Source organism: Esox lucius, chromosome 11 (assembly GCF_011004845.1).
Source record: "Esox lucius isolate fEsoLuc1 chromosome 11, fEsoLuc1.pri, whole genome shotgun sequence".
Taxonomy (NCBI): Eukaryota; Metazoa; Chordata; class Actinopteri; order Esociformes; family Esocidae; genus Esox; species Esox lucius.
Genome location: NC_047579.1, coordinates 47,684,230 through 47,705,857, shown reverse-complemented (window position 1 = coordinate 47,705,857; position 21,628 = coordinate 47,684,230). Strand labels below are relative to the sequence as shown.

General features: G+C 43.2%; 2 protein-coding genes across 6 annotated transcripts; both read right to left on the bottom strand.

Moving 5' to 3' along the window:
- Positions 1-236: 236 nt before the first annotated feature.
- On the bottom strand, positions 237-7,352 carry LOC105027617 (transmembrane protein 106B). 2 transcript variants are annotated; one of them, XM_020050845.2, is made up of 7 exons: positions 7,149-7,352; positions 4,077-4,287; positions 3,511-3,664; positions 3,247-3,387; positions 3,107-3,150; positions 2,609-2,662; positions 237-1,692 (listed from the first exon to the last, which is right to left on the bottom strand). In XM_020050845.2, exons 2-7 carry the CDS (start codon positions 4,283-4,285, stop codon positions 1,575-1,577), a joined length of 720 nt encoding a protein of 239 aa, XP_019906404.1. In that variant the 5' UTR covers positions 4,286-4,287; positions 7,149-7,352; the 3' UTR covers positions 237-1,574. The 2 variants fall into 2 exon arrangements, with proteins under 2 accessions (XP_019906404.1, XP_010898083.1); XM_010899781.5 differs by having other exon boundaries at positions 4,077-4,290; positions 7,149-7,351.
- A 1,313-nt stretch (positions 7,353-8,665) lies between these two features.
- Positions 8,666-21,502, bottom strand: nbr1b (NBR1 autophagy cargo receptor b). Of its 4 annotated transcripts, none has more exons than XM_010899783.3 (19): positions 21,268-21,502; positions 18,606-18,668; positions 18,489-18,507; positions 18,365-18,387; positions 18,006-18,191; positions 17,132-17,209; positions 16,847-17,043; positions 16,422-16,547; positions 15,787-15,987; positions 15,403-15,562; positions 15,017-15,286; positions 14,705-14,912; positions 14,301-14,588; positions 13,884-14,051; positions 13,338-13,767; positions 13,154-13,236; positions 12,671-12,746; positions 12,419-12,515; positions 8,666-12,223 (listed from the first exon to the last, which is right to left on the bottom strand). In XM_010899783.3, exons 1-19 carry the CDS (start codon positions 21,367-21,369, stop codon positions 12,050-12,052), a joined length of 2,949 nt encoding a protein of 982 aa, XP_010898085.2. In that variant the 5' UTR covers positions 21,370-21,502; the 3' UTR covers positions 8,666-12,049. The 4 variants fall into 4 exon arrangements, with proteins under 4 accessions (XP_010898085.2, XP_010898086.2, XP_010898087.2 ...); XM_010899784.3 differs by having other exon boundaries at positions 13,884-14,048; XM_010899785.3 differs by having other exon boundaries at positions 14,310-14,588.
- Positions 21,503-21,628: the final 126 nt, after the last annotated feature.

The window sequence follows — 21,628 nt, the reverse complement described above, 5'->3', positions numbered from 1 at the left end:
ACAGCCTGCAGAGGAACTCTGATTCCAAATACAGAGAAATTGTATAACAGTTGACAAATAGTGGGGGGGGAAAATTGTAAAACCGATGTGTCTTTATGTTATTGTGCTGCCACACTGGTTTGAAAAGCTGTGTGGAAAATGCTCCTCACCACATGCTTTCCAGCAGCCCTTTGAATGTCACAATTTCCCCCTCACTAATAATCATACTTTATAGATAGAATGAGAATACACCTATCTTAGAGTAGAAAACTTAACTCAAATTCAAACTCAAACATCAAATGCACCATCCAAAGTCAGTAGGAACACAAAAAATACCATGTGACATCTTTACATAAAAAAGTTCTAAATAGCCGCACAGTTATGCAATCAACACACAATCATGACTTTGTTTTTTACATTCTAGTCATTTAGCAGACACTCTTATTCAAGGCAACTTACAGTGGTGAGTGCAAACATTTTCATACTCCAACCGTATGGCCCCCATGGCAATCAAAACCACATCCCAAGAGTTGCGGTATTGGTAAATCATGTTTTACCAATTAAGATACACAGGACAATTTTCTGATGTGTAATCACTGTTACATAAATGCGTGCCCAACGTGCAACTTTAAAAAACTATTTTATGGAAATAATTTTGTTGAGAAGACATTCAGAATAGATTAAATACATTTACTCAATGTGCAAGAAAAATAAAACACAGATTTTTGTACTTGTTTGTAAAGGTGCACAGACAATTTGTATTGTGTGAAAATATGCTTTTACAGATTTTAAATCTACTCAAGATTTTTCGGTTTCTCTGGAAACTAAACAGTTTGGATATTCCAGCTGCTTTCCATAGATATAGTGGTAATGAATGCAGATTTTTCACCAAATGGGATCCATTTAAGGGTCTTGTTGGAGTATTTCAAATTATCTGAAGTAGGAAAATCTGTAGCATTTCGGCCTTACCAAGGTCAACTGACATGATTCATCAGGTTTCATATTTAAGTGAAACTGAACCACAAACCCAACTTCGCTGCTTCAAAACTGCATATGTGGCATCAATGAGTCAAACACATGCATTCTGTTGGTGGTCAAATTTGACTATATAGTATGAAGAGGATAATTTGAACCCAGTTGTCGCTAAAAACTGAGTCTGAGACCAGTGTGGGTCTCAATGTAAATAAAGTTGTGGTTTTGATTACAATTATGTGAACTCTTTATTTTCCCTTTGCCAAAATCTACGTTTCCATTGACAACACACCGAGGTCTGACCCCCCCCCTGCCATGTGGACTGGTTGTCAATACTGGATGAAGCAATGCATAATGTTTTAGCAAACAGAGCAGGTGGACATGATATATTGATTACATTTATGTCCAAACTCAAGAAATTTCCACAGCCATGATGACATTACAAATCAAAAAAAGTGCTACAGAGCATCTAGAGAAAAACAGAACATTTAGGAATTGGCATTGTAATTCTAAGCTCCACATCTTCATTGGTTGTACTTTCTTCCACATAACTGGAGACATGTGGCTTACTCCTCAGCCGGTCCCTCACCCCTGTTGTCCCGCCCCTTGTGGAGCCTGTCCTCTCAGGGTGGATGGTTGATGAGGTGAGGTGTAGTGGTGTTGGCCCCGCAGTCTATGTATTCAAATGTGTCCAAGGAAAGCTGCTCAAAGTGGGCCATGTAGTAGACAGTCATGGACATCCTACATGGTTGATACACATGGGTTGGTATTAAGGATGGGCACGGATAGTCGAATATTTCGAATACCCAAAATGTATTTAGTATTCGAATACTTGTATGTGTATTCAATTAACCCCCTTTTTTTTTTTACGTATATGTATTTTTTTGGCTAAAAGAAATAGATTTAAATGTTTTTTTTCTAAATACTTTTAAAATTCCAATCTATTATTTTTTTTTTGGTATGACGATGTACCTTTCCATTAAAAAGAAATAGTATAACTGTTAGCAATACTGTTAGCAAGTGGATGAAAGTCAACTAATTCAAGGGAAGATGGAATATATTTGCTGAATTAATGTTACAACAATCTCAATGTTGTGTGTTGATTAATATGGTCTTATAGTTCTGTAGTTTTGCGTGCCAACCACACGGATTCCTCCATACACGCAGGCGCTTTTTTGTCACACGAACGGTAATTGAGCCGACGTTACATGAGAACAACACCATGTCCTTCGCGCGTTATGTAGTAGCGCTCGTGTGTTATAGGTCGTTTTTAAAAACTTGTATTTCGGTTAACCGAATACTATTCGAATAACAACACATTATTCGGACAGTAAAATATGGTCCAATGCACATCCCTTAGTTGGTATGCCGTTGATACCATTTATATTTGTTACATTTGAAATCTTTATGTCTAATTGGGCCAGATTTGTCATGCAGTTATCAAGGTTTCATAACCTTTTGTGAATTATATTTTTCCTTTAGCTATGGGTGTAATAACAAGGTCAAGTTAACAAGCAAATAAGCTCTAGGATATTCAGCTCTACAACACTGATTAAACTTGGAAACCAAAACAGCCTCATTCACTGATTCTAACATGGGAACAAAGATACATGTGGTATATGCTTCAGTCATGTTGACCTGACACATTCATACTCACTGAAGATGTACAAATAACATGTGGATCTTGATGCTTGAATCCTTGCAGTACTTGCTACAAAGAATAAGAGAACATCATTAATACCCAAAGATTTCCTTATAAATCTGATGATCTGATTATTTTTAAAATAATGCTGCACTTATTTTAGCCCTGAGACTGTTTTATTGTATTAATAAGAAGTGATGCTGCATAGCCTCCAACACAGAACATTAAAATGGCTTACCCAAGTCAGCACCAGTTAAGCCTGTTCAGCTTGTTTATTCAAACTTTGTTTGTTAGACAAATAATCAGTCTAGACTTTCTTCTCTTGACAGACATGATAGTCATGCCTCACAGACCTGCTCTAAAAAATATCTAAAAATACTATTTATGTAATATAAGTAATCAAAACCAACTATTTAAGGAAACAGAAGGGATTAACAATACCCAGACCCACAAAGATTACAGAATCAGCACCAGACACAATGCAAACATGGTTAGTTTGTGTCTTCCACTTACATTAGTCCTGTATCATCTAGCTTGACAGGAATCTCAAAAGCAAACTGTAACAGAAAATACAGAGGAGTGTCAGAGACCATGTTTATGTTACAGGTAGCATCTCTTCAATACTGACGTTGGTAATTAGTTGAGGTGCTTACCATTCCGTTAGTGCGTGGTTTGACAGTGGTGACAATACTTATGTTCACCGTGCCCACAACTGTTTTGTAGAAAAGAGCCTGCACTGTCAAGTTGTAGGCCTGAACCGTAAAAAAGTTGTCGTTGATCATATTCAGGACGTTCTGTTGACGGAGAAGGCAATTATTATATTCAAATCCAAAACGCACTCAAGCCATGATGATGAGAAGACAGATGGCCAAGAACGACCCATTTGACTGTGTTATGCATGGCCAGCGAGATCTCACCGTGACGTTCATTTGGACAGTGTTCGGGGTGAAGTATACATAGACAGAACTGACAGCCACAGGCGAGAGGATGACACTGCGGGGAAACAGGAAGAAGAGGACCAACGAGCTGACCAGCAGGCAAACTGTTACCGACAGGGTGACGTACAACTTCCTGCAGGGGGACATGACACAGCACATTGTGTATTGATTATTCTAAACCGGGTTGTTTAAACCAAACACCAAGGATCTGAAAATTAGTTCTGGTTTTGCTGTTCAAATACATACAACTTGGTGGTTTGTGGAAACAGCCAATATAACATGACTAGGGGCTGCATTGAGTCACACATAAGAACAGCCCTGTGTTGGCTACCTACCACAAATACACAGACCGTACTGCTTAAACATACCGCTAGCTTTTGAATGAAGAACAAAAACACAGCTAGATCCAGTAACAAGTGAACGTAACAAGTCTACACACAACATTCGCATACACATCAGTATAGAATACAGACTTATGAAGGAGCTTCTAAAATATGTGGACAGGAGAAAACCGAATTGTTGCTTTGATCTTTGAACGCTCTTACGTGCGCCGTGGTTTCAGCCTCTGATCTGTGCAGGGGATCACAGCCACCAGTTGGTTTTCCTGACCTCGGGGGATTCGGCCAGTTCCCTGGCAGGTAGGGCAGTCCAGTGTTTCCTCTGAGTGTCTCCTGGTAGACGTCTTTCTCCTGTCCCCCTGAGGTATGATGGCCTGCCTATCATCCTCTCTGACTTGAGAGGAACCAGCTCCCATGTCTGCTAAAGAGTTAGTTGCTGCACATCAATACATTGCTAATTTATACTACATTTAAGGAATAAGGCATGAGAGGGAGTGCTGAATCATAAATACAGTCACAGGTAAATGGCCTTGTTTGGCCCAACATGATAGCATGTGACTTGCTGTCTAGATGGATTTCACAAAGATGATCATATAAATGCACAGTATTTGACAATGTTTCAGAGATGGAGAGAAACCAGAAGTAATGAACCAAAACAGATCAAAGATAAGATCAAAGATAAGATCAAAGGCAGCTTTGTGTCTAGCGAAGGCATCTTCTGTGAATGAGGCTAGTGTAGCTTACAGAAATGTATATATCATTTTTTAATAGTATGTATTTTTTTTTTAGAAGTATTGTTTTTTTTTTTTTTAAAACATTACATTGGAGAAATGCATTTTTGATCAAAAACAACCCAGGGGGCACCAACTTTTAAAGTTCATGAGAACATTTCTCACTCCCTCTATTCAATCTTTCAGATCGTTTGGTCTTGTTCTTATGGACTGCCTTCCTTAACACAAACCATGATTTTTCAAATGTGATTTAACGAGATCCATTACCAAGTGTTGATTATGTGGTCAACAATTTATGCATGATGTTTAGGGTCTTGCTGAAAGATGCAAAACGTTTCAGCCACCTGACAACCAGTTTCTGACTAAAATGTCCAGTTTAGCACTGGTTGTCGAGAGGCAGTTTTTTCCCATTGGGCAGTGAGAAAAGAAATCGCTTTAAACCCAATTTCCTGCTAATGTGTAAAATAGAAGGGTGTGCATGAAGAACACAACATGGAATCCATGTATACTTTTGGTTCAGAGCAGGGTGATCTAACAGCTGTCATGGGCATTGGTCTGTGAAGCAGAATAGGACCTTTCAATCAGAACCATCTATGAACTACGGAGGCTCAGATGTTGGAAGTGTTGCCAAGCAGACACAGGCACGGATCAGGGAACAACACACAATGAATAGAAACTGTGTCCATAGAGTGGTGAGAGTAGGAGTGCTGATCTTAGAGCTGTCCATGAACTAATTCATTATGATCTAGATTCTAGAAGGTACTCACAAGTTTGATCACAATACTAACTTATTTACATATGCATCTACGTAGCCTTAAGTTACAGGCAGTGCAACGGCTAACCCAATTTTGCCACCCAAGGCAGTCGTTTACAAACCAGCCCCACTGTAGTGGGGTATTAGATTCTCTTAAGATAACTGAAACATTGGTTCCCTCATTTTCATCCATTGAGGAAGAAACCCAGACTTCTGCTTACTGTACAACTGTGTGAAAGACTGTCAACCTTGTGACAAACTATACTTTGTGCGCAGGAAGCTAGTGGGGACGTATCTACAGTTAAGACACAGTCTTAAATGTGCACCATTATCTGGTCATGTTTATGAATAACGTCAGTGTTCAATGTTTCAGATTGAAAATTGCTTTAAAAACTATTAATTATTTACAAAATAGCTGTCCCTGAAGTTATATCAGTTGGTTATTTCAATATAAGATGAATTGGATCAGAGCTACTGAACATAGTTTTTGAAAAATTGCTTTAAAAACTATTAACAATTTAAAGAATTTAAAAACGTCCAGAATAAAGGAAGTTGATGAAACAGCTGTCCCCGAAGCAATATCAGTTGATTATTTCATTGTAAGTTTTATTGGGTCCTAGTGCTATAGAGCATTTCTTTAGGGAAAATCTCTTTAAAAACAATGTTAACATATTCCAAAATTGGAAATCTGCTAAAATAAAGGATGTTGATGGTAGAGCAGCTGTCACTGAGGCTAAATCAGTTGGTTATTTTGAAAAAAGATCTATGTGCTTTGACCTATTGACCATTTGTGATTGAAAAATGCTTTAAAAACACTGTTGCCAGTGGCGTCAGTAGGCCTGGGCGTCCGAGGCTATAGCCCCAGAACTCAAATTGACCAAAAAAGAATTGCATCTATAATTCCGATCGCGCATTATGACAATGTAGACGTGAAGGCCGCCAGCATGTACATCAGGGTTTGAGAGTGGGTTGGGGAGGGGCTAAGCCCCGAAAGGATTGTGATCCTATAGGTTATTTCCAGAGGTGTTATTGGGTATGAGTTATTGACATTTCTCTGAATTAAAATGTTTTAAATAATATTAATTTCATAAGTTATCATACTGACTGATGTTCATGGTAGGGCAGTTGTCCCTGACGCTGCAGCAGTTACAAAAGTTACATTGGGTCTGAAACATTGACATTTATTTAATAACAGGTGATAGAAGTATTTTACCTTGACTTTTTTAATTATAAAAAAACACTAATCATGTCAATAGTAAGGCTCCGAATTCTGAACTCTTCATAGTTGCTCTTTATAGTCTGTTTTTGGTTGCAATGCAATTGGCAATTTGTCAGTAAAAACTACATTCATTATGCACTTTGAACACGCTCCCTTAACTGGAAACACACGGAGAATCCGCCATAGACATGACTAATGTCGTCTTTTGAACATTTAACGCTACAGAGAAAACAGGGACTATTGCTTGTTCTCTATCGCCAGCAGATTCAGAATATGTAATTGCTGTCCTTCTGGCAGGTCTCGTTGACGAGGTATTGACGATCAACGTCCGATTCTTGAACATAAAGCTAACTTCACCACAGTCTGAAACATGCAGCCCGTGGTTTACTCAGGGTCAGGTTTGGGAAAGAAGTTGGGTTAATGGGCTGACTATCATTTTGGGGAAACAAACTGGGCTAATAGGCTGACCTAAAAATATTTTCACTTTGAGTGTGACACGAGCAATGTAGCATAGACCACGAGTCATCGCATGCATTAAAGAAAACGACGTTCGTTGGGCAGTTTAGCAAACTTACCTTTGCAAAATAGTGAGCTATGCTTTATAAAGCCGACGTCGTCATTGTTAAGATTATCAGCAATCTCCCTCCGGACCAATTGCTTCTAATAGCATATCAGCAGGCGTGAATAGTGGTCTAATGTTGTTCCGTATGTCAAATTCACCCGTCAAATGTCGTACAAACCTAAAATGCGGAGCAGACAATTTCCTATGACGGGGCAAACCATTAACACATGCACGTAGTCTTGTGACGTTTTTGCCCCCAAAAAATAAAGAAAGTTACGTATCACAATTATAAGGCTGCTTAAAACATATACACTGTTCAAAAAAATGGGAACACTTAAATCATACATCGGGTCTCAATGAAGGAAATATATTGTCTGGATATATATTTTTTTATATACACCGATCAGCCATAACATTATGACTACCTGCCAAAGACTATTTAGGTCCCCCATTTGCTGCCATAACAGCCCTGACCCATCAAGGCATGGAATCCACTAGACCTCTGAAGGTGTGCACTAAGGTATCTGGCACTAAGAGGTTAGCAAATCCTTTAAGTCCTATAAGTTGCGAGGTGGGGCCTCCATGGATTGGACTTGCTTGTCCAGCACATCCCACAGATGCACAGATGCCAAATCAACACCTTGAATTTGTTGTGTTCCTCAAACCATTCTGAACTAATTTGAGCTACAGTAGCATGTCTGTTGGATCAGACCACATGGGCCAGCCTCCACTCCCCACAATGACTCTCCACACTCTCCCATGACCCTGTCGCTGGTTCACCGCTTTTCCTTCCTTGGACCACTTTTGATAAGTACTGACCACTGCAGACCGGGAACACCCCACAAGGGCTGCAGTTTTGGAGATGCTCTGACCCAGTCGTCTAGCCATTACAGTTTGGCCCATGTCAAAGTCACTCAGATCCTTACGCTTGTCCATTTTTCCTGCTTCTAACACATCTGTTTTTTAGTACAGAATGTTCACATACTTCCTAATATATCCCCCCACTGACAGGTGCCATTGTAATGAGATTATTGGTGTTATTCACTTCACCTGTCAGTGGTCCTAATGTTATGACTGATCGGTGTATTCTTCTTCACTCTCACACCATAGTGAGAGTGAAGGAGAATATTAACTCAGAATATTAACTCACGCTTCTTAACCCAAGAAGAATATTAACTCACGCTTCTTAACACAGGAAGAATATTAACTCACACTACATAGTGCAATGTCACAATAATTTAATTGTGCGGGATGATGACGCTGTGTTGTTCGATGCATTTGACAAACAAACCTTGAAACAATGCATTTCCCATGTAGGATTGGACATTTTGCAGCCTGCCCGCCACCTTCACGAAATTAAATAGGTTGCTTGAAGTAAGTTTTCCACTCAGAACATTTGATGACTTAAAGAAATGAGTTGATTCCTGGATAAATACATAATCACTTTGAACAAGTTAGTTATTGAACACTTTGAACATGTTGGTTATTAATGTAGCCTCTATATATAAAAGAGAAAGGAAACCAGTCATGTCTAAGTCTAGTGTTTTTATTAGAGACACATATTTGTACATCACATGTATGTCTTAGTGCAATACAGACAGTTTACACAATCTGCACCATCTCCTTATCGCTAAATATTTTAGGTTTTCCTATTCATCAACCTCTATTAAAACACCCTGCCCCTATTATAGATGATTCATGTATATCAATGTGAAATTGTATGTAACTAATTGTTTGTGACATCCATCAGGATCCATCCTTTCCAACATCCATTTTACATTGTGTGAAAAACCTATTTTCATTTGTATGAATTAACGAAGATCAGTCTTCGTTCTTAACCATTTAGACTTAAAACCTATATGCAACAGCTGTGATAGGATGGCATTACAAAGGCCTCGCATTTACACCTGATACTATGAATTGTGCATTCCACACTGAAAACTATGTTCCCTCTTATTAATGCAAATCAATTTGTAGACAAAATGTATGTACTAAACTAAATACTACTTCATGTTTCTTTACAGGTCTATTGTTTTCACATTTACTTATCTTGCAAAAAACTTGTTTTAACCATTGAATATTCTGAACCAAATGAATGGATAAGTGTGTCCAAACTATTGACTGGTACTGTAAGTGGAACACAAAGGTGGAGGCTGAATAACACAGGAATATTTTTGGCAGAGCACTGACATTTACTCTGAGCTGAGATTGGAGGCCAACTGCAGGGGACTGCAGAATGAGTGATTTACAAATAACCTTGAATTAATTAATTATTTAAAGCCCAGTCAGTCCCATGGTCAATTCAAGCGTGTCCACTTCCAGAGGTGTTCAGGCACATCTGCCAAGTACATGTATATGCAACGAGCACATTTGGACCTAGCAGTAACATGTTTTTCAAATGTGAATACTGTTTGCAATTCTAATACACGGTGTAAATGGGGCCTTGTACCTTGACCTAGCATGACTGTACCTCAGGCAACACAGTGTAATAAATGAGTTGGTGTTTTAACAGATTTTTTTTTTATGGGTTATGATTGATTATGACTGATCACTGTGTTATACATAATCTCCCCAATGCCCACAACCTTGCCAAGTTACCCTTAGTGTGCAAGACTTAAGCAACCCAATCCTGTAGCTTTTCCTTTCCACAAATATAAACAGTGCAAATTCAAGCACAATGACATAAGCTAAAACCGGAAGAAGTGCAAAATCTTCCTTCACATCCAGACAGCCCTCAAGCAATCAACACTAAAACAAAAATAGTTTAACAATTAAGATTACCTCCTCCATCACCTGGAACACGCCAGTATTTCCGTATTTGAAAATAACATTTAAACCTCTTTACACACCGTTTGATTTCAATTTACAAGTTCGGAAAGAACTATGAATGATACAAAGTTGAAAGTCAATGCTTTTGATTAATCACAAACCCTGTGTGGTTAGAAAATAACCCTCCGACTCTAAGAACAATAAGCAGCAGACTGAATAATCTTTCTAAAAGGATATTTTCATATTTCTTAGTTATTAAAATGTCTTCTTCAGTAGTCTCAAATAATTATTACATCCTCCAGCTAGTCTTTTGGTTTTGCATTTGTAATCCTTTCATGTGCAACAAAGAAAACCCTGTCCATAATATGTTTAAAGTATTTATCTTTTTTTAACCCTAAAATAATCTCGTTAAGAATGGGGATTAACATGGCCTCTCCCAAAATTAATTAAAATGTAGTGCATCAAAGCAATGGTCCTTATTTAAAAAAAATACTGCCTCATGTTTACATATCTCGCACAAAATACCCAGAGCATGATGTTGGGAATGATTATTTCACAATAAAGCAATCAACAAGACACGTCTACAGTATGCTGATACTTTCAACAGGTAAGGTTTAAATATGTCAGTGTGTTTGCCATTGATGTGATTTCAAAGAAGCGTAGCGTTCTCCAGCACTGACCATCATGCACACTTTTGGAACAGGGAACTGTCCCGCCATGTCCTCGGTTCAATTGCTCTCGAGTGGATGATTAACATCATTACATACAGAAGCAGCAAGTCCTCTGTGATGAATACATTAAACCCCTTTCTCCGCCCTTCAGCTGAACATATACATACCAGCACTATGGTAGCTGAATAAAGGCCTAGTTGATCTAATCATGTTTTCCAGGCCAACAGCACTAGGGTGAGTTTGCTTTGACAGCAGTGGCTTTAGTGCAGGGTTTTCCAGTCCTGGTCCTGCCCTTTTTTTTGTTTTTGCCCTAAGCACTCACACTCCTGATTCAAATGTCGCAACACTTACACACTGCGTTGACATAAGCCACCACTGTCTTAAAGTCTTTCATTTGAATCAGGTGTGTTTGAGTGTTTTGGGCAAAAACAAAAACGTGCAGCTCTTGGGGGGGTCCCCAGGACCGGGCTTGGGAAACACAGGCTTAGTGATAGCAACTTGAGATGTGTTTCTATTTGCAGGGCTGGACTACCGATGCTGGACCCCTGGGGTGTCAACCTTCACAGGGGATAACGGCTAACTTCCGGCATTTCAACACACTTTTCTGTAGTGCAAAGATCTATAGTGCTAACCTGCACATTTTGTCACAAAGCAAAGAACAATCGCTGCAGTTTAAAAACCCATTTCCTGCAATTGTACAGTTTCTACCCTGTTGCAGAGAGAATAATATGCTGTATTGTAGTATATCTAATGCTGTTTAGATTTCAACAGGATGTTGTAAGAGAATGTTGTAGATTCAAAAGGTAGTTTTTTTGCATGTATACTATACACATTTTGTCAGTTTTAAAGCATTCACATTCTTCTATTATATGCTATTTGGGGCATCCCCAACCTAATGTATAATAATAACAACAATAAATAAATAACCTATTGGTAATCCAGCCCTGAACATTAGTTACCACATTAAGGTGTTCCAGTAACCTCATCTGCTTACAATCATGTCACCCTTCCTATGCAAAAGCAAACCGCCAAAAACAGCCATGTTGGAACAGCTAAGTGGAACAAATCTACAAAGCTGCATTTAGACAGGCACAATTCTGATATGATTTTCACTAACATGTCTTTAGACCAGTCAGATCACCTCTGAAAATGATCTGATCTGAAAGTGATCTAATGTATATATATATATATAAAAAAAGATCTGATGGGATAAGGTCTGATGAATTTGGTCAAAAGACATTTCTGTGAAAAATACCTGAATATGGCTACCTGTGTGAACTCAGCTATACACACTGAAGCTATTTGATCAATTTGATAGTTTTAGTTACCCCAAAGTCCGTGGGAATGTCTCTTAGGTCATAGTTAGGAGACCTCTCGACTTGGTCCAAATCTAAAACAGAGGCGGAAGGAGGAAGAGAAGAGAGAGGACGAGAGGTTACATCTGCCACACCCTCCTGCTCTTCCTCCTGTCTCCTCAGTAGCGAGTGGAGTACCAGTCATTGTCGGTCATCTGGACCAGCTCGTTGACCACATCCAGCAGGTTGTAGTTGTGTTTCTTGAGCAGCCGCTGGTTCAGAGGCCGGTCACCGAAGCCCATCTCCACCAGCACCGCCATCATGGTGTCCTGGGTGGCTCCGTCCACTGGGGGCTGCAGGAAAGACAAGGTTCTTCTCAAAACAGGCCTCACAGGCACCTGCTGCACCCCGACAGTCGCTAAACGACACCTTAAAGTAACCTCAGATCAGTGGCCCAGCAAGTCAAGATTATATAGCGACCTTCAGAGACTGCAGACTAGGTGACCCCCACCATTACAGGTGCAGCGGTAACTGAATGATGGACTGACCTGCACTGAGCCAGGCTGCCCAGTGAACAGAGCCTTGTAGGCGGACGCTGCGACCGAGAGGGCACCTTTCACCAAGCCTCCAGTGATGCCCGGGTGACTACGGAGAACAGAGGAGCATGGAGTGAGACTGACGGAGGCCGGTTTGATCCTGCTCACGCAGCACAGGTATATCAGTGTATTTACATACTGCTACAGACTCTTCTAGAGAGATGTTTGCCTCTGAACTGACTGGTTGGCACATTAGTGTCCCACCTGGGGTCTTGGGAGTTGTCCTCTGAGTCACCAGAAGCAGACGGGCTGCCTGGTTGGCTGTCTGGCTGCATGGAACCTTTCAGACAATCAGAGAACAGTGGTTATGTTCTGAGAAAAGAATCTGCCAGTGTGCTCATGCCCAGCTGAACCTTTTTTAGCTGGTGCTGGGAGTGTATTTCGGTGCTCTTTGACGAGAATGACTCTCCAAGCAGACCCCATAGCTGTTTAAGGCCCGGTGCTAAGTGCTGGTGTTTGTGAGAACCAAGCCGACATGGTACTCCGAGTACTGCAGCTGGCTGATCAGAGGAGTACTGTTACAGCATTGTCCTCCATTAGGCACATACGCCGCTAAGTGACCGACAAATGTGCTTTGTTTCCTTTCCAGGGTTGAACTACGAATGTTGCTGTATATTTTGCATACTGTGTGTGTGTGTGTGTGTGTGTGTGTGTGTGTGTGTGTGTGTGTGTGTCTGTGATCCTCACCGTCCTCTAACTCTTCCTGCCGGTAGAGCTCAGTCCGGTCGAGCGCCTCCACAGCCGGTTCTGTCCGGTTGCTGCTCTCGGGGCTGAGGAAAACGCAGACAACACGCGTTACATTCCAGTCCGCTATCAGCAGCGGAGCCCAGTGGTTGCAGTGGCAATGTGGACGGTACCCTCGGGGTCTCACCTGGGCGCGAGGGCGGAGCTGAGGCCAGGGGGTGCCACCACGACAGGGGTGAGGGGCACCGCGTCCAACGTCTGGGACGTACACAGCATGTCGTTGGCGCTGCTGGAGCAGGAAACCGCCCCGGACGTGGTCTCGTCCGCCTCGCCGCGCTCCCCCTCCGGAGTGGTGCGGCCGGGGGCGTCGGCGTCTGTGGGCGTGTCGGGTTCGTCGCCAGGCTGGGAGAGGGCAGAGCTGTACATGGACTCTCCCAGTGGGCGGCTGGTGTCGAAACAGTCCGGGAGGATGATGATGTAATCCTCGGACGAGGCAGATGAGGACCGGCTGCGGGCGCCCCTCATCCCCTCCGACAGCTCTCCCTTCTCTTCGCTCTTGTCGCTTTCACCGCTGGCGTCCACGCAGATGCTCTCGATGTCCGACTCTGGTCCCTCATCTAAAACCGTCAAACAAGTCATTATTGGCGTTTCTTCCAACCTGACGACAGGGCCCAGCCCCTCTGAGATGAAGTGGTATTTACCAACCAGCTGAAAACTAATCTGGACAGATCACCTGACATCCTGAGCTCTGGTATAGCCAGCCGGGGCGAGGCAGGGGCTGGGTCCACAGGGCTGTTAGGGGATGTGTCCAGGGTTTTCTCTGCCCTCACCTCCAAATGCTTCTCAACAGCTTGCCCTTTAAAAGAGGAGGCGGAGCCACCTTGGGCTGCTGGGCGTACTACTGTGAAGATCAGGGGAAGGAATATCGGTCACACCAATGCTGTGGCATCACATGGACATAATGACACAGTTCCCCGGTGCCCAAGGCGTTATTTACTGGGGGAAAGTTCATTCCATTTAGGTTGAAATCCAAATTGGTCACTTTGGAGTGTACATAAGTTTACTCTGTGCCAGATGAATACAGGAACAGATAGATAAAAGCCCCTCAGTAAGGAACAGATAAATACAAGACCCTCAGTATGGAACTAACGTAATAAACCTGTGCCAGGGCGGTTCCCACGCAGGGGGGCGTGGTCTGGCGCCTCCTCCAAGGTGAGCGAGCGTATCACCGTCTCACACACAAACTGGGTCCCATTGAGATCTTCCCCTCCCTCCTCCTGGGAGGGGACCCCTCCGCCCTCTGCCCCTGGGCCCAACCCCTGAGACGGCTGGATGCTAGGGACTCCCTGGGCCTCGACCTCCTCCTGGATCAAGCCCAGGGTGGGCTTCTCCTGCAGGGGGCCTTCGTGGGGCAGCGGGGACATGCATGGAGTCATATCTGTGTGGAGAGAGGACATGAGACACCTTTAGTGAGGTGCATTGATGAGGAACAGCCTGGAGACCTAGCACGGTAACAGCACGGTAACAGCATGGTAACAGCTTTGGAAGAGCTACCGGCTGGAGTGTTGTTCGGCACACTCTCCAGTTCCTGAACGATGTTGATGTCCAGCAGCTCAAAGGAGAGCAAGTCCTGGGCCGTGAGCAGGTCCACAGAGGGAATGTAGTATTCATGTTCATCTTGGTCCACCGACATGAGTGCCTGGTCCCTGGAGGCTAAAGGGCACGACCTCCCGTTCTTGTCTGTGGAGAGGGGGTTCTTCCCCTGTAGGGGAACAGCAGATCAATAACCCTGAAAGAACACACCCAACGGATGGAAAACCCAGCTCTGCCACAACACTACATTTACAGAGTCAGGGGTGGACTTGCCTGGGGGGTGACGCAGGGGGACACCAGCAGGCCGTCTGCCATCACGGCCGCAGGGGCCAGGGGGTCCACCACGATGCTGCACCAGACGCGGGGGCCAAACTGCTCCCCGCCGTGGGCCAGGCGCCAGTGAGACGTGTAGGAGCCCTCCAGGGCCGGAGCGCACAGAGCCACGCTCACCACGCCAACCTGCCCGGGCTGCAGGAACGGCACGGCAACCTCGCGCCAGCGGTCGCCTGACGCCACCGCCAGGTTCCCCCACATGAACTTCAGCTGAGGAGGAGACGGGTGAGAGGCTGTCAGTGCCATCCAGAGCCTCCCATTGGTTCCTCTCCCTCAGTGTACAGTGCTGTAGAACTTCATAGTCCAGATGCATCCTGCAATGATACCTTGGTCTCAGCGCTCCAGCTCACACTCCCAGTGTTCCTCATCTTCCAGTACTTGATGAACTTGGTGCCTGGGCGAAGACGAGTTCCATCGGGCAGATTCTCATCCAGGAACAGGGCCGTCATGGCTGGCACCACCAGAGGGCATGGCCGCTTGGGACGCCTGGTGGATGAAGTCAAACATACACGGTTAAATCTCTCGCCATCCGACGCTTGGAAACATTGTTTTTGCAAAACTACCTGTAACAGTGTTCTATACTGGATACAAATGCATACGAAGACATTTTCACCTGGCTAAATCCCAAACCATCGATTTAAAGCCAAAGCCTAAGTCCCTTTGTCACGACAGCACGCCTTACTACAGTGACGGAGATTCTCGACACATACTCTGGGCTGCTGGCCTGGGTGGCCCTGGGTTGGAGCAGGATGGGGGAGGAGCTCCCGTCGCCAGCACTCCACTGCAAGCCCCGCCTCTCCATCCTCAGCTGCTTCCTGATCTCTTTCACTTCAGCCTTCAGCTGCCTCTTCTCGGCCTTCAGACGCTGCTTCTCTGCCTTCCGGAAGCTCCGGTCCCCCCGACGGTAGAACCTAGACACCGAGGGGAGAATGCCGAGGGGAGAATGCCGGGGTCACTGATTGGACATCAGAGGACAGACTTTGTTCGGATACAGTTCTAAAATCGCTGTGGGACTGACAAATACATAACCAATTAAAAACTAGGTCCTTTTTTTCACAAGATGCCTAGAAGCATCTGTCCATGTGTGGATAATGTGGGGAACGTACAATTATTCTCTATATGGTCGTTAGGGAGTAGATGCTAGATGCAACTTGTCACTTTTAACTTTTCTCGCTCCCACACATAAAAAATAAACACAAAACATTTTCTCATGTGAACACATGACACCCCATAAACAACAGGAAATAAACATTGGTATCTCGTGAGCATTGAAAATAGCAACAACTTGAAGTTCTTCAGTGGCGGTCCCCAAAAGTGCTCTACACAAATTCAACCCTGGTCTTACCTGCTGTGGTCTGGGGCTGGTGAGCCGTGCTCAGGGATGGACAGGGGTGTTCTGGCTCTCACCAGGTTGTGACTGGGGTCATGGGAGAAGCTGCAAGGCTCACACAGCGTGCAGGATGTACACACACTGGGGAACAGACAGCAAGCCAGACAGTCAGGGAGTGGTGCTCAAATCGCACAGCTTCCTCACCTTAGGCTTGGCATACTGAAGAAACCGAAACACAAACTAATCGAGGGGAATTATGTTCATGGACTTTGTGAACGGGAAAAGTGAAAGTATGCAGGAGTGCTTACCAGGATAAAAACATGCTAAAAAAAAAACAGCAACCGAATTTGTTCATCAACATTACTGAAACCCGTTTCTCTCTCCGGACTTTAAAAACCCCCGTTCCCTGGATCTCCAGAGTTTTCCGGATCCCCTCTCACCTGCACTGGTACCCTCCTCCAGCGGTCTGGCCCCGGCAACTGCTGCAGGCAGGGGTGGAGCTAGGACCCCCCGGCAGGGTGGAGGAGGTCACCTCGGGGATCTGAGCCTCCACGCCGATGGGCCTGTGGATGCAACACTGGCCCGAGAACTCCCGGCAGATCTTCTCCACCGCTTCCCTCACCACCTGGTCCTTGAACTGGGGGGGGGGGGGTTCAGCCGTTAGTGACTCCACCCCCCGCACGTGTGCAGTAGTGTCGTGGCGGAGCGTCGCCGGGTTTTCCTACCTTCTCCATGTAAGACGTGAACCACGCTGGAGGCGTCTTATCTTCCTCTTTGGTGCCCTTCAGCTCCTTCATGATCACCTTAGTTACCGATGGGGAAACACACAGATGAGAAATCAGATACCACTTGGTTTCAGTGAGCACATCAGTGACAACAGACCCTAATGGGTTTGAACATGATATACCTTAGATGTGACAACTGTAGTGGTGTGCACTGTATCTATAAAATACAGATCTGATCAACTGCCGGGTAATACTGTAAGGTACATAGGTCAGGGGTAGGCAGCCCAATTCCTGGAGTGCTGCAGGATGTTGGTCAAAATAAACAGCATACACAAAGGGCCTGTGACACTCTGGGATCATATGAATAGTGTCTGTTTCTAATTTAAAAGTAATCGACGAAGGGGGAATTGGTTGACAAATACACTCTTTGGGAAATACATTAGGAACATCTAGTACCGACTTGGATTCCTTCACCTTCTGAAACATCATTTCCATGTAGTCATTCCCAGTTTTCAATAAGCTCATTCTTCCCCGCTTTTCCCTCATAACTAAAACAAATTGGACGCAATCAATAATGTACGCAAGTCACTCTGGGTGAGTCGGCAAAACATGACAGACATTCAATCAAACACTAACTGAGAGCCTTGATGCCGGTCAGCCTGCTTTATATAACAGCCCTTTATGTTACAGCCAAGTGACTCACTGTCTAGAGTAGATCCATTTACTCTAACAGGACTGAGTCCCCAAAAAAAACCTGCCACTGAGTACTGCTGATGCACTGGTGAAACACAGCAACAACAAAAAAAAGGCAAAAACGGGTGCATTTTCACATGGGAATGGCTTGAGTCTGGCTAACTGAAAGTTCTGTTCTTACCATGCCCTGTTCGGGAACAGCAGCCTGGACCTTCCTGCTTACAACCTGAGCCAGGGATGGACAGTGTTGTGGGGGTCGGAACCCTCTCTTGGGCTCCCCTGTATTGGCCTTGGCTGGAACACGTGTGGACTGACCCCTGGTCTCATACACATTCATGTGCAGCCGGTTCCCCTGCCTGGATGCACTCTGATGAAATCAACATAGAGCAATTCATATCCTCCAGAGTTCTACCGCTTTGCTACATAAAGGAGTCTCATGGATGCTGCCAAAGGTACCATAACCGTTCCACTTTACTAGAATATTTTTGTATGTGAAGACATGATTAGGGATAGCAGTCAGCCTTAAATAACCTACTGTACCTTTAATGCCTCTTCATACTCCACTGGAAAAGAGGAAAATGTTTCATTACACATTTTACATAAAACAATTAATTTAAAGTATGTTTCAGGAAAAAATAATAAAACTATTTGCTTTACTACTCACTTTGGCTGTTTATGGATACCTGAAAGACAACACAAATGTATTGCAACAACAGAGTAAAAATATTGTAATAACATTCCCTAAAATGTATGACATTGCCATTACTCTCTGCTCTCTCACCTCCTCATTCTCTTCGTCAAAATAAGTCACTTGTAGATTACAAAGGCCAAAGGACCTTTTCACCTGTAGACAAAAAGAAAATATCATTATTTACAAACCCACATTACATTAGGAGCCAAGCTTGCTGTAAGCCAGGAAAAGCACAGGCACCTTATAAGTAACCCTTCCAAAGGCAACGGAATAAATCAGTTATAAATACTGAATTGTTTCAGGATAGCCTGATATAGCGGAGACAGGCTATCCTGATACAATTCAGTATGTCCAACTACGATGCACCAGAATACCATGGCAACGCACACAGACACGACAGTGATTTCAATGAGGCTGAACTCAGTGACTCAACTGAATAATGATGATGGAGTCTGAGATTGCGGCTGCCAGGAGCGCCAGAGGAACAACAAGTCATGACTGGCACCTGGCACTCAGTGGCACTCACTGAAATTAACATTACCCATGAAAGGCCACAGCCCTCTGCACTGAAGCAAGATACAGTATTTCATGGCGTTACGCATATAATAACAAATCTTGTCATAAGGGGACATTTGCCAGCTGAAGTGGCTGGGCTCGAATGTTTTATTTGGCATCATAGGGCGGTTCAAGGCCCAAACAAGACGTTTTAATATCAATATCTAATAATTGTCAACCATGAATTAAGAACCTTATTGGAATAGATTTTCATTAAAGATTTTCATCATTTTGGTAAAAAACATAAATAAATTCTCAAGCAATAATGATTTGACTTGCAAGGACAATCTGTGAGTGGTCCCAATTTTAACCCGTCAAGCCAACTGTCCCAATACTTCTGGCGTACGGATATACAGGGACTATGCAAAGAGACCAGAGATGGTAGGAAAAAAGCTTGGACCAGAGATGGTAGGAAAAAAGCTTGGACCAGAGATGGTAGGAAAAAAGCTTGGACCAGAGATGGTAGGAAAAAAGCTTGGACCAGAGATGGTAGGAAAAAAGCTTGGACCAGAGATGGTAGGAAAAAAGCTTGGACCAGAGATGGTAGGAAAAAAGCTTGGACCAGAGATGGTAGGAAAAAAGCTTGGACCAGAGATGGTAGGAAAAAAGCTTGGACCAGAGATGGTAGGAAAAAAGCTTGGACCAGAGATGGTAGGAAAAAAGCTTGGACCAGAGATGGTAGGAAAAAAGCTTGGACCAGAGATGAAGAAGTAGGGAAGGCAGGGAGAGTCAGTTCCTCTTGCTGCTCCATGGGCAAGTGGCAAGACAGTGGGAGCAAGCTTCAACTGGAAGACGGGGGAGTGTGCATAGGAGCAGGAGATGTTGTGGTCAGAAGATTCGGAGGAGGTTGTGGATACCATTTTTATGTCGATGCATTCAGTTGAAAGGACAGTGTCATTTACAGTAATGCAACTGCTAATTAGCTGTTCGTGTACACGTTCCATCACAAAGCTTGTTAGCATCGGCTTGCAAAACGACCTTTATCTTCCTTCATACTGGATGCAGAGATATGAATGGTCTCCAGCGTGTAACCCTCCTCATCAACAGCCTGAAGTCAATAAATGAAGTGTTCACTGAGGTAAATATGGATTAATCTCAAAATGTTGAGCCTGAATAACTTCTTTGACAATCATTGACATTGGGGTTACATTAGCTCAGAGATGTTCAGTTTGTCTCTATTTTAACATGCACGGCTCCTAATTAAAAATATCACTGGGCACTCATTGAAATGTCTTCATTAATGCATCAGTGCATAACTCAAAGTGTGTCAACTTTCCAACAACACGTTGGCTTGTGTAGAAACCACAGCCACATGCTATACTCTTTATAAACAGCTAGATAACATGTTGCTTATAGCCTACAGCTCCATACATCTTGGTCATGTATGATCAACCTCAAGAGTTCTAATTGAAGATTAAATCTAAAAAATAAGTTGCTCTGGAAAAGCACCTGCTAAATCACTCAATGTTCAATTTGAAACATTTAGGTTGAAAAATATTTTGACAACAGAAGTAAAAAAATCTGAAAATGAAAGTGAAAGAGACCTAAATCTGTTTCGTTCTGCTTCTTTCTGTTGCCAAAACATTTTGGAACTTAAAACTTTAAGTTGAATGGAACCAGAATTAAAAAACACCTTGAAATTGCAGTATAGATGGAAAATCAAAATTTGTTCTAAATTTGAATATCCACACGCGTTTGGCAGCCCTAACTCCAGACAGTCGGACAACCACATAACCCAGTAATAGGTACCTCGTTATTAAGGTGAACTTACTATTAGCAAAGTCTGCAAAATGAATACATCAGTAGGTTCATCCCTGTTTCTTCAAAAACAACCAAACAGGGAAGGACCTACAACTAAAGGTTTTGTTTGACGGAATAAATACACCCCAGGACTACATCAAATAAATTGTACGGCAGGTGGTCCCCACGAGAAGTTTGAGAAGCACTGCATTAAGGATGCTACCGGCGTTAGCGTCTATGAATGTGCTTACTCTCGAAAACCCTTCTCCCTACTACTAGAGCAGTGTCCGCAACAAACAACGTTTTTCATCAGGAAAACCGTTTGTACGAGGTATACAAAGAGTAGCAAATGCGGATCAGGTGAACATTCGTTAATAGCTGCCACTAGCAAAGTACGGTATGCCAAGGTGAGAGCTATTATGAAAACACCACCGTGACCGTCGTTATCCTTGCTCACCATGGCCTCCATTGACTCCCAACTCTTCGTCTCCGAGCCTGAGAGGAGAAAATTCTTCGCATTCCCCCTAAAATTTACTTTTAAATTGATATAGAATTCCATTGCTTCTTGTTTCTATGGTTTAAAACATATCACGGACAACGAATGAATCGTTGTGTTGGTGAAATTTTACAGGTAATCTATCTTTATGGTCTAATTTATCCGGATGAGGCGTCGTTTCTGTTTACATCAGCTATGTACACACCCACATGATCATGTGACAGGAAAGAACCGTCTTTGGTATATATAATTCATTCTCCACGCCAGGCAAAAATAATATACGACTCAGCAGAGTATGTTATGTAATGCACCGACATTATAG

What these genes read in the sequence shown, in the direction of transcription:
- nbr1b (XM_010899783.3), bottom strand. Translation starts at nt 21,369, where the DNA reads ATGGAATTCTATATCAATTTAAAAGTAAATTTTAGGGGGAATGCGAAG. An exon ending in GGGAGTCAATGGAGGCCATG is followed by an intron (nt 18,669 to 21,267) that starts GTGAGCAAGGAT and finishes TTTTGTCTACAG; the next exon opens with GTGAAAAGGTCCTTTGGCCT. An exon ending in GCTGGAGCGCTGAGACCAAG is followed by an intron (nt 15,287 to 15,402) that starts GTATCATTGCAG and finishes TCTCCTCCTCAG; the next exon opens with CTGAAGTTCATGTGGGGGAA.
- LOC105027617 (XM_020050845.2), bottom strand. Translation starts at nt 4,285, where the DNA reads ATGGGAGCTGGTTCCTCTCAAGTCAGAGAGGATGATAGGCAGGCCATC. An exon ending in AGGCTGAAACCACGGCGCAC is followed by an intron (nt 3,665 to 4,076) that starts GTAAGAGCGTTC and finishes GTCCCCCTGCAG; the next exon opens with GAAGTTGTACGTCACCCTGT. An exon ending in ATGTTATTTGTACATCTTCA is followed by an intron (nt 1,693 to 2,608) that starts GTGAGTATGAAT and finishes TCAACCATGTAG; the next exon opens with GATGTCCATGACTGTCTACT.